The sequence below is a fragment of the Trichosurus vulpecula genome, chromosome 7, assembly GCF_011100635.1.
Source record: "Trichosurus vulpecula isolate mTriVul1 chromosome 7, mTriVul1.pri, whole genome shotgun sequence".
Taxonomy (NCBI): domain Eukaryota; kingdom Metazoa; phylum Chordata; class Mammalia; order Diprotodontia; family Phalangeridae; genus Trichosurus; species Trichosurus vulpecula.
In genome coordinates this window covers 107,310,393-107,323,000 of record NC_050579.1, presented here as the reverse complement: position 1 = coordinate 107,323,000, position 12,608 = coordinate 107,310,393, and the positions used below count along the sequence as shown (strand labels likewise).

At 36.1% G+C, this 12,608-nt stretch overlaps 1 protein-coding gene across 2 annotated transcripts in view; it reads right to left on the bottom strand.

Moving 5' to 3' along the window:
• KATNA1 (katanin catalytic subunit A1) overlaps positions 1–12,608 on the bottom strand; it is a 31,796-nt gene that overhangs the window by 2,750 nt on the left and 16,438 nt on the right. For both annotated transcript variants that reach the window (XM_036766790.1, XM_036766789.1), the window contains exons 5-10: positions 9,484–9,605; positions 8,369–8,474; positions 7,363–7,521; positions 3,080–3,206; positions 2,081–2,215; positions 1,287–1,413 (exon numbers count right to left, since the gene is read on the bottom strand). In XM_036766790.1, coding sequence (XP_036622685.1) covers positions 1,287–1,413; positions 2,081–2,215; positions 3,080–3,206; positions 7,363–7,521; positions 8,369–8,474; positions 9,484–9,605 — 776 coding nt within the window. The remainder of the gene's footprint in view (positions 1–1,286; positions 1,414–2,080; positions 2,216–3,079; positions 3,207–7,362; positions 7,522–8,368; positions 8,475–9,483; positions 9,606–12,608) is intronic.

The window sequence follows — 12,608 nt, the reverse complement described above, 5'->3', positions numbered from 1 at the left end:
TTACTTTTTGTAGGTCAGACCACAATAAATGTTTATTAAATACTTACTAAGTGTGTTTGTGAATATCTATGTGTGTGTCTACATCTATCTATACATACATATATGTCACAAGTATATAAACAAAACACAAAGTAGATGGGAGCTAACCATAGTAGGCAAGACAGTTGTTGGAGGTTTGGAATAGGGATCAGGAAAGGCCCCTTTAAGCTTAGAGCATCTGAAAAGGAATACTGAAGAGGCTAAAGAACATGCCTTATGTAGGCTAGCTGAAAGAAATAAGGATGTTTTGCCATAAGATTTGTGGGGAATGAGGAGTAGGGGTAGGTTTGGGAGTGTGGAGAGAATTGTCTGGAAACATTTGAAATGCTGTCAAGAAGACCAAAAGAAATTGGTAGAAAGAGAAGGTAACAGGCATTTATTAAGTGCCTACTATGTGCCAGGCTTTATGCTAAGCACTTTACAAATATTATCACATTTGATTCTGACAACAACCACCCTGTGAGGTAAGGGTTTATTATCTTCTTTTAACAGTTAAGGAAACTGAGGCAGGCAAAAGCTGTGAATTGCCCAGGGTCTTGGCCAGCTGGTGAGACTAAACTTAAATTCCCATTTTCCTGCCTCTAGGCCCAGCACTCTATATCAACTGTGCCACCTAGCTGCCTAAAGTAGAAGCTGCAAAAATTTCTGTTTCACATAAATAAAAATGCCTAATACTTCCCTGGTTTGACTCAGTAAGTAATGGGTTCCCTGTAACTGGAAGTTTTCAAGCAAAGGCTAGATGACCACTCATTGGTTATGTGATAGAGAAGATTCTTGCTCAGTTATGAGTTGGATCATAGGAGTTTTGAGGTCCCTTTCAATTCTGTTTCTGTGACTGTGTCACCCATGATACTTTTTTTTTTTTAAAAGTTCAACAGCACCAGTTCAAAGGACAGATCCCTAAGACACTCAAGTAAAGACCTTCCTCCTGAGGTCTGGCCATTCTAAACTATTTACTAGCCAAGATTTTTCCATATTGTACATAAGCATAGCACAAGAAATGTTGCATCACTGAACCTAGAGAAGGCCTAGCTGTGAAATATAGCTACATTACTGATACACAGACACACATGTGAAACATAGCTTAAATTTTCAACTGAGCAGAACAGGATGTAACATTTTTTCTCTTCAAAGCCAACTTTTAACTTAGGGTTTAAGATGACTTGAGGTTTCATTTAACTTAATATAACCTAAGAACTCTAAGGAAACCAACACCTACAATACCTTCCATCCAAAAGAATTCCTACCTGCATACATTGGTAATATCTGCACCTGAATAACCTTCCATATTTTCTGCTATGCTTGCAAGGTCAACATCATCAGCCAACTCCAGTTCACGTAGATTTATTCGTAAGAGCTCTTCTCTGCCCTTTGCTAGACAAACATCAGAAACGGGAAGAAAAAAAATTAAGCCCTCAACAAATAAATTAGGTAATTTCTCCCACTCTCACACCAATTTTCTAGGGGAGCTCCTTTGTAATACTTCACCCTCTCATTTAATTAGTCAGTGCAGATAAGCATGCTTCCCTACAAGTACTTGCTACTGTTGTGCCTTAGTTGTAGAGAGAGCCTTCAAAGAACCCTTTCCCCCAACTGATAAATGGTCAAATGATATATGAACAGCTTTCTAAAGATGAAATCCAATCTATCAATAACCAAGTGAAAAAATGCCCCAACTAACTAATAACTAGAGAAATGAAAATTAAAGCAACTCTCAGGTTCTACCTCATAATCATGATTGGCAGTTGACAAAAAAAAAAGACAAATGATGAAAGGGCTATGGGAAACAAGCAATCAATGTAGGGATTTGTTTCAATTAACCATGCATATCTATTAAAATGGATTTTGCTTTTCTTTTTTGCAATAGAGGGAGGGAGAGACTAGGAGAGAGAGCGAATTGATTTTTGTTAACTGAAAGTACTCAAATGGTTAAAATGACTAGACATTAAGATGTTAATATGCAGCACCATTTTCTCTTACGAAGAAATCTATTAATGCCCAATTTTTAAAAAAAGATACGTTACAAGTTAAGTAACAATACCTGATGGTAATGGAATGTAAATTCTTTTTTCTAGTCGTCGTCTTAAAGCCTCATCAATATCCCAAGGAAAATTAGTAGCTGCAAGAACCATAACCATTTTGGAAGGGTCATCATTTTCAGAAGCCCCTCCAACACCTAAAAGAAGAGAGAGGAGGAAGAAGAAAAGAGTCTGGTCCCATAAGTCATGTTGAAAAAATACAACAGTAATATTACTACACTGATAATCACTTTTAAAATCATGATTATAAAATATTTGGCTCAATGGTTATCAATAAAAATAATGAACATATAAAATGTTTTTTCAAAAGTATAGCCTGTCCCATATTTGTCAAATAGGCTTAAAAAAGAAAAACCAATACCATGTTAATCCTATTAGCACTGAGAAACAACCAGATATAGTGGAAAGAGCTGGTTTTGTAATCAGAACACCTCACTCTGACTGTTACTAATTGTGTGACCTTAGGCTAACCCTCTAATTTCGTTAAGCCTCATTTTCATCATCTGTAAAATATAGGTAACAGTGCATGAATTAACTTAATTCAAGGTTGTTCTATTCAATTCAACCAACACTTACTATTGGCTAGCACCGTATCTGGCAAGAGACACACAAAAAAAAACACAATAAAGTTCCTAACCTCAAGGAATTTACATTCTATTGGATCAAATGAGACAGTAAAGCATTATATAAATGTGAACTATTATAATTTAGCATTAAGTGTGAAGATGGGGGTTAACCACCATACATGAATGTTGGAAGGTGCTATGTAAAACATCTGCTACGTTGCAGCCCTCTTAATATGCACCAAGAGTTCCAGCCAGGGTCATTGCTACCAACGCCCATGAACAGTTCTGGGACTTTTACTAAGTTCACCACCTCTAGTCCTATGAAAAACTTTGGCTGGTAAAAGCCCAAGATTTGAAGAGACAGGAGGGAATTGATTAAGTACAGGGAATGCTCCAGATGCTTATCCCTACTTCTCCCAAAGTAAATTTATTTACCATCCATCTGAACCAGTAGTTCTGCTTTTACCCTTCGGCTTGCTTCATGCTCCTCAGAAGTTCCTCTTCGACTACAAATGGAATCTATCTCATCAATAAATATTGTTGTTGGAGAATAAAATCGAGCCTAAATAAAAAAAATAACACGATACCAGGTTATATTAAAACAAATCAGCAGATAGGTGGCCAATTATAGAAGAGCTAACTAAGTACCTTTCTTTCCAGTGAATTTTTTTTTTTATCTGGACCTGTGAATTTCATTGGTGTAAGGACCTTGTATGAAAGACATTCCCTCTTCTAATGCAAATGCAATTTCTGGTCTTAAGAGTCTCCTGAGGCACTGGAGAGGTTAAGTGATTAGACCTACAGGTACACAGCCAGTACGTATTATAAGAGAGAAATGAAAAAAATAAAAAATAAATTAAAAAAAAAAAGAGAGAAATAGAACTTAGGTCTTCCTGGTTTTGAGGCCAGTTCTACTTTTTCCACTACACTATATACTATATTACCTCTTCAAGAGAAAGGGAGAGAAGTTAAATCACAAACTCTCTACACATCCTTTTCATGTGTTCTAATCTTACATGTGCAACATATTCCAGATCACTTCTAATGAATAAAGTATCTAGCTAGCTATACGTATACACATATGTATGTATATGCATATAGAGGTATACATGCATATGCATACATATATATACATATATATTTTTTAAAGACAAACAATGCATTATAGACTATAATGCCAGAAAAAGGGCAAAAGAAGAACAATTATACACAGTTGCAAATGTTTATTTACATATATTCTAGAAAGGTCACAAGATCACAAATTATGTCATCTAGTCCAATTTCTGTATCTGACAGTTAAAGAAAATGAGGAAACGGATGCCTAGGGAGGTTAAATGATTTGCCCATAGCTACACAGGCAGTGACAAAGCCAAGATATGAACCCAGGTCTTCTGAAATTAAATCCAGCATTCTTTCCACTACAATATATTAGCTACCTACCTAGTTAGAAGTCTTACGGTGGGTTAATTTTTTTTTTTTGTTAAGGCACTATCCTCCAAGGAATATTAAGAATAAAGGAAATGAAATTACCATTCTTTTCTACTTTAATGAAATAAGTAGATTTTCCTCCCATTTATGAAGGCAATGAAAAAAGTAGGTAAAACAAATATTTAATAATATACTGGTGATTTCTAGGGGCACTTTAAGCACATTCCATTCTACAAACTGATATGCAGGCCAAAATATTAAATCCATCTTTAGAATAATGTTTCAGGCTCGACAAGGTTATATATAAACCAACTTTTGGGGAAAGAAGTAAGGAACATAAAAACAGAACATAGCAGCTCCTACCAGTCAAATTATGAACAACTTTGAGGGCTACAGATGCTATTTGTCAAACAGGCTTAAAAATTTTAAAGTATTTACCAATTATGAGGTTTAAGCCTAAATAACAACTGGAATTACAAAGGGATGAAATAATATCTAAATTATGCTATGCTGCAGTTGCTTTTAAGTAAAAAACAATTCTTTTAACCATCCTTCTTTCTAGAAAGGAAGTCAGGCCTTAAAGGTAATTATAAGAGATATAGCACCTAGCACATTTTAGAAGTGGATGAATTTTAGAAAATTAGAGTATAATTTAAATATACTAGAAGTTTCATAGTTTACTAGAATATATTAAAATAATTTGACTCTTCACTCATCCCTTGTCCAATTAGTTGTCAGATCTTGTCATTTCTATCTCCCCAACTTTTCTTACATGTTCCCTTTTCTCTACTCACAGAACCATCACCTTAGTTTGGGTTTCATCACTTCTTACTGGGCCTACTGTAATCATCTAGACTCTCTACGAGCCTGTGCCCACTCCATAAAGCTGTGCAAATAATTTTCCTGAAGTGCAAGTCTAACAATGTTGTACTTCTGTGCTCATTAGATGTCAATGTAGCTCCCTCATACTTCAAGGATGAAATGTAAACGATAGCACTTAAAGACCTTCACAATCTTTTAATCTTTTTATACATTATACTTCTCCACACCTTCTATAATTCAGTCATTCTGGCCTCTCTGCTGCTCTTCACACATGACATTTCCTCTGCTGTCTCCCAGGCCTGGAATGTACTCACTCCCTCCACTCCATTTCTGGGAATCCTTGGTTTCCTTTAAGACTCAGTTAAGCACTACCTTATACACAAAGCTGTTCTTGACTGCTATAACTACTACTTCCTCCCACTAAAAACTACCTTGTATTCATTTTGAACACGTACACAGTGTTAATTAAGACAAAGTTGTCTGCTATAAAGCAGGTACCTAATAACTGCTTATATTGATTTAGGGCTATCATCTAATTATTCTTAACTTTCAAGGTTTATGATGTTCAAATTTAATTTGATTTTCTATCCAAATACTTCACAGGGGTTAAGAAGTCATCCATTCTACCAAAAAGGAAATTTCATTTCTATAAAGACTTGAATACTACTTGAGATTTGAATGCTGAAACATCATGCAATATTTTCCCAGAAAGGAAACTTTTACTGTCCCTCTCAATTCAATAGCATTTATTAAACACTCACTATATATCCAAGGCACTGAGGATAAAAAACAAAATGAAAAATACTCCTTGCTCTCAAGGAACTTAACATTTTACTGGGTGCATACACTACATAAAAAGGTAAATAAATGCAATTTGAGGAGAAAGCACAAAAAAAGGCAGAGGGGGAAGGGTCAGGTCAGGAAGGTCAGATCATAAGGAGGAAAGAAGGTAAGGCTTCCAAGAGGCAGAAGTGAGAGGGAAAGAATTCTATGCATAAGGGAACAATCTGTGTAAAAATATGGAGGCAAGAGACTGAGGACTCCAGGCCTCCGTCAGCTGCAGAGCTTTTCCCCACCTTCAAGTTTTAGGTCTTCCATCTCACTGTATTGGGAATGTCTATGGCATGGCTCCCTCTCAAAGCATACTTCCCCCCTCCCTTATTCTGGTTAGTTCACTAAAATCCTACTAGCTAGATCTTCTTAGTTAGTTTGGTGGTTAAGTTACATCAATCATCTGTACTGGTCTCCCCACTGCTCAGTCCAGATCAACACACTGTTTAAGGTATGGCCTTTGTTCCCTCAACTAAATTTGTCTCTTCCTAACTCTTAAGCCCCTCTAAGCCTGACCTTAGGTCCCCTCCATGCTGCCAGCAAAGCTGAGCTGACAGATACAAACTAGAACCCACAGAAGCTAAGTTTCTTAAGGGCAAGGCCTTTTGTCTTTGTATTTGTATCACCTGATACAGTGCCCTGGCACATATCAGGTACTTAATAAACATCTGAGCTAATGAATAATACATATTTCAGCTACTGGTTCTAATCACTTTCCTATATCCCTGGGCTTATACTCAAGCCTTCCTGCTTCCCTGGAAAGGACAGATCTCATAAACTATATACCATAAAGTTTATACCGTATTTCAAAAGAAAAGATCTAACAAGCAAGACAACAACTTGCAATTACCCTCCCCAATTAGACAAGCTAAATCCACCAACATATCCAAATAATCATGACGAGACATGCAATATAGCACCTTAATAACAGCTATATTACTTCCTAAGGCAAAGACAGTATTTTGGGGGTTTTTCTTCATGATTCTTTTTGAGCTTTTCTTGGCAAAGATACTGGAGTGGTTTGCCATTTCCAGTCAAAATCAGTAATGAAATTTAGGCTGAAAATACTACATCAGAATTTGAGGAGTTACATTTTTTCTTCTTATTCAGATTTTTAAAGGGTGAAAGAATGAAAAAGAAAAACCTCGAATAAAGGACAAACAACTTAAGGCAACAATTGGGCCATTAAACACAATGTATTTGGTTAACATGTCCCGTTGAAAAAAAAAGTGAAATGATCCAATCTCCACAAACTTGGTTCAAGGTTTTCACCAACTGAAATGACTGTAATTATGTTGTTGAGATTTGGAATCACTGAAACAACACATTTATACAAAAGGCACACTAGGAATTACTTCAAATTCCAATTCCAAATCACACCTGGTACCAATCCTGGGGGGAAGGAGAGGGGACAAGTGGGAAATTATGTTACAAAAACAAGCTTCAGTTGACAGTTTTCAATTGTAGGTATCACTGGACTTAAGGCAAATGCTATACCAGTTAGTTATTCTAGGTTTTCCTGGTCTCTTGAATACACTGAAATCATTCCAACTCACTTTCTAATCCCTAAAAGAAATAAAGTAAAAAACATAGGAGAAAAAAAATGTATGGAATCATCAGAGCTCTGAAACATTCACCATTTCAAACAGGAGGCGAACAAGCTTCTCAGACTCTCCTCTGTACTTGGAGGTGAGGGTTGATGAAGATACATTGAAAAATGTTGTTTTGCATTCAGTAGCTACTGCTTTAGCAAGCAGAGTCTTTCCAGTGCCAGGTGGACCAACCATCAACACCCCCTGTAGGAAATATAGTAATGTAAGTAAAGAATTAACATGAACCTATACAACTGTGATTGGTTCTGTTTAATACAGTCACTTCTGCCAATTCCAAAACAACCCATACATATACTAAAATGATTAAAAAGGCAAAAGGCTACTTAATCAGTTTTATGGAACATGTTATTTCCCTTCCTAGACTCCTCCCTTGACCAAGAAAGACAAATTTTAAAGAGGATACATTATAGCTACTATATAACATTCAACAATTAACACACCTTGCGCTCAGACAAGCTCAGTCATCTGGAAAGTAGTTATCTTAACTCCTCTAGCCCATAAGACCTGTATTTTTTGAGGCCCTGAATTGAGAATCAAATGAGATATTTGTAAAAAGTGCTTAACGCAGTATCTGGCACATAACAGGCACTATATAAATGCCTTCTCTTCCCTTCCCCTTAGATCACATTCCACAATGCTTTTTAACTTATGTGTTTGGAACCATGTTATTAGTGTCCTGGGATAATTCTAACTAGTACTCAACTTGCTTAAAGCTCAACAATCACATCTATTATTTTTATTCACTTTTTTTTATACTAGCTGCCTCAAAAATCAGAGTCAGTTATTTCAGATTCTGTGGTTAAATAAAAATCTTGAGGTATTTAACTGATAATTACCTGCATATTAATTTTGAAATGCTTCATGTTATCACATTCAAACTCACTCAACACAGAACCAATCTAGAAGTTACCTAAAAGTCACGTTGTACTCGTTTATGGTGTGTAAAATAAGCAAACTTTGGTTTCTATTAGGGCATGTGCCACAACTACTCTGATGATGCCATAATACTGAGAGGGTGGGGAATACTTACTTTCCAGGGTCTCCTAATTCCCTTAAAGAATTCTGGCATCCACATAGGTAAAACTACTGCTTCCTTGAGTAATTTTTTAGCTTCTACTAAGTCAGCTATGTCATCCCTGTAAGAAAAGAAGAGATCAGCAGTTCCTTATAGATTTAAAACTTCATCATCATAAATCTATGCATGTGCATATATAAAATACCTGAGATATATGTGTGTGTGCATGACATATACACACACACACACACACAGAGGCAAATCTCCATGTATTTGTGAAGTCTCTATAAAGAACTCAGAATTTAGTTCTGGATTCAAAAAACAAAAGGAAACGTCATCCTTTTTAATTAGAAAGAACTGAGTCTAGTTGCTTACTTAGGAGCATTGCCACTACTACACACAAAGAGCAATCGTGAGGTTGTATAAGCCAAATTTCTAAAGCACCGATTTTAGCAATACCAAATACTGTAAAATAAGTATAACAACACAGGCTGAGATACTGAAGTCCCACACCCAACTCTAAGAGGATGGTCACCAAAGAACAACAGGCAACATAAAAACTTTTTAACTTCTATTTATGCTAGTCTAGGAGACAAAAAAAGTGAAAAGGTTCACAAAAATTAATTACATTTTCCTCTCTATAGGTGGTAAAAGAGATATGAGCCAAATTCACCTCAGTTAGAAGCATAGGCCAAAATATTACTGTCTTAAATAAGTAGAAGTCTCAGACAAAAGGAAGTAGAACTCAAATGCAAGTTACTTTTTCAAATACTTTTTCAAACCCAATGTCAGGGTACTGATCCCAACATGATCACTCACACTGGTTGAAAAGGTCAAGGGTTGAATCCCCCTCAGACAGTAACTAGCTGTGGGACACTAGGCAAATGACTAACTTCTCTCAGTTCCAATAAAATAAGAATCTGAACGCCACCTCACTGGGTGTCATGTCTCAAATGAGGTACAGAAAGACCTTTGAAGTTTTCAATGGCCTAATGTGTCAGGTATTATGATTACTTTCAACAAATTACTCACAACTTCATTTCAACTTCAAAAATGTTGTGACAATGAGCCATCATCAGCAACTTTTTTCTAAATCTAAATCTTCACTGTGTTACAAGCTGGTAACTTACCATCGAATATTTGGATTCTGAGAAATTATATCTCTTTCCAAAGCTTCTACTAAGTCTTTATCGTATCCCGTGCCATCAAATTTATTTGTCTCTGGTTCAGGAATTGCAGCAGGTGATTTGTTCTACACACACACACACGCACACACACACACACACACACACACACACACACACACAAAGAGAAAAAAATTAAGTGAGTCAGACACACAATCCACGTGCTAAACATAAAGCTGTTATTTAAAATGCTAACATGCTACTAAGATTAGTATTGAACTACTAGGAAATGACCAGGAAAAAATCCTACCACCATACTCAATATCTCTTGAGTTTTACATGCAGTTTTGATTTTCACATGAAAAGAATATGACACGCTGGCCGGCCCTGGAGTCAGGAGGACCCAAGTTCAAATCCAGCCTTAGACACCTGATACTTACTACCTGCCTGACCCTCGGCAAGTCACTGAACCCTAACTGCCTCACCAAAAAACAAGGCAGACAACATTAAAGTAAAAAAAAAAAGGGGGGGGGGTCTAAAAATAATTTAAAGGTTAGAAAAAAAGGGCAGCTAGGTGGTGCAGTGAGTACAGCACCAGACCTGGAGTCAGGAGGACCTGAGTTCGAATCTGTCCTTGACACATGTACTAGCTGTGTGACCTTGGGCAAGTCACTTAACCCCAATTGCCCAGCCAAAAAAAAGGTTAGGAAAAAAAGAATTATATATAAACAAAAAGTGTGTGTGTTATAACAAATTCAAACATTTAATGTTGTGATTAGCTAGCTAATTAAAAATCAATGACTAATGTCATATGTTTATTAAGCTAAGTTGATTATTTGTTGAGAAATGCACAATTTTTGGAGAGAATTAAGGTTAGAAAGAGGTTTTATTCTCCTATGGTTGCAGTCTAATTTTCAGTACCTACTCTGCTCTTATCAGTGTTACAAATAAATCTGTTTTGGATTTTCCCAACCTCAGTTCTCCACTACCACTTTCTAACAATGTGTCAATTCTTAACCAGCCACTCATTTTGTGGCTATTTCCTTTTGCCCTCTACAATGGAATAAAACTCATCTGTCTCTCTTTTTAAGCCCTTCAAAATCTTGCCCAACTATTATTTTTTCCAGGCATCCTCCAATTCAATCAGGTAGGTCATTCCTTAATATTCTTGCACATGGCTATGCTCATTCCTACTACTGTCCTTATAGTCATGCTATTGTGTCTCATTTGGTAGATTTAGGTAAATAATCTCAATCAGGGATCTCAAATCAGTGGTACTTCCAGCCCCCCTCCAAAGTAAAAGGCAATAGGGTACAATTCTTTAGAAGTGGAATGAAGAAAGCCAAGTTTTTAAAAGATTATTAGTCTAGCCATAGTTTGTAAGACTAATGGGAAAAAGAAGATGGAAGGAGTGAGATTACTTAGGTTTCGGCCCTCTCGGGCACTGTCTAGGAGAAATTTTCTTTGAGGCAGTGATATAGCTTTTTCACTCATACATACCCTGACGTTCTAGAATTCACTAACTGTATAATGCCTGTTATAAACAATCACACTACAAACAAGGTTTTAAGTCTCACGACATTTTCATTATTTAGACTTTTCAAATACAAACTGTCCATAATCATGAATAATCTTGGCTTTTTAAATACAGAGACTGAGGCAGAAGTCTTACGTTGGCACCATCTACTGCTTTAAGATTTAAAGCACAGGGAGCTCTAATTTCCAGTTAACAAATCAAAAAAAAATTTGTTCTATGGGCAATCAATATCTAACACTCTCTCTTTCCCATCTTAATGGTTGTGAAATTTAAGCTTAAAATAGATTGCTACTTTACTGCTAAAAATAGTTTATTCATTTTAAAATAAAACGAAATCATATTCTTAATTTTCTCATAGCATTGGAAATTCTATAAAGGCAGCGAGATGGCAGCCAGTGGATAAGAATGCCAGGCCCCCAATCAGGAAAACCAAAGTTCAAATCTGGCCTAAGACACTTCCTAGCTACATGACCTGGAATCAGTCATTTAACCTATCTGCCTCAGTTTCCTCAACTTATAATAATAATAGCACCTGCCTCCTTGGGTAGGTATGAGGATCAAATGAGACAATTGCAAAGCACTTAGAACAGCTCCTAGCACACACGAGACATTTAATAAATGTTTGTTCCTTTCCCCCTTCTATAGCTTCCTAATGGCAATCTGGTGCAGCAGTAAGACTAGCCATCATACCTCTTCTTCCATTATAATTTCTCCTCAAACTGTCTTATTTATAGCCAGTACTATAAGAAACATTTTCAATATGAAAAAGAATTCCTACTCTGTACCTCACAGATGTGTGTCTTTTTTCCAACTATATAATAAACGACAAGGCAGAAACAATTTCTCATACTTTCTGTAACCCACATCTCTTAGCAGTTTTTTATATATCATAAAAAAATCTGTAAATGAAAAACAAACTGTCAGATACTTATTTGCAGCAAAGTTTTCCCTCTGTTATTTTCTTTTAAAGATGAATTGCATTCAATATATTTTCCATTAGTCACTTTTAATATCAAACTGGCTTAAAATTTGAAAAGTAAGATGATCTTATGGATATCTAAAACTGGCTAGTGACACTGACAGGAATAGCTAAGGTCAGAAACACTATTTGATGGGAAGAATGGAGGTAAGGATAACATTCCTAAAAAAGGTTTAAGGGAAATAGGCAGCTAATGACCTTAAGTCAACGAAGGCTAAGAAAAATCTATTACTAACTTTGAGTAGATAAAGAACCTAGATACCTTTGCTTATGGGTGGAAGGGACCAGAACATCTATTTTCAATACTTTGCACTCCAAAATTATGTCTTTTTGAAAGAAAAATTGTAGGTTTACACTGAAGTCAATTATTTGAAGGAATATCACATGGCCCATATCTGGATCAACATGCTACTTGTTATTTATGTGATCTAGGGGAAAAAAATCCTCTTTTGCTCTTTCCCTTTGGTACCCAAATACCTTGTTCAAAATGCCTCATTATTTCAGCTGAACTTCAATACTCTCACACAGTTTACATCTTATTATTACTACTTATTTATTAGTAGAGAGCTTGCCCCCCTCCCTATTCACAGGGTGAAGAGAGTTAATGTGTAGTGA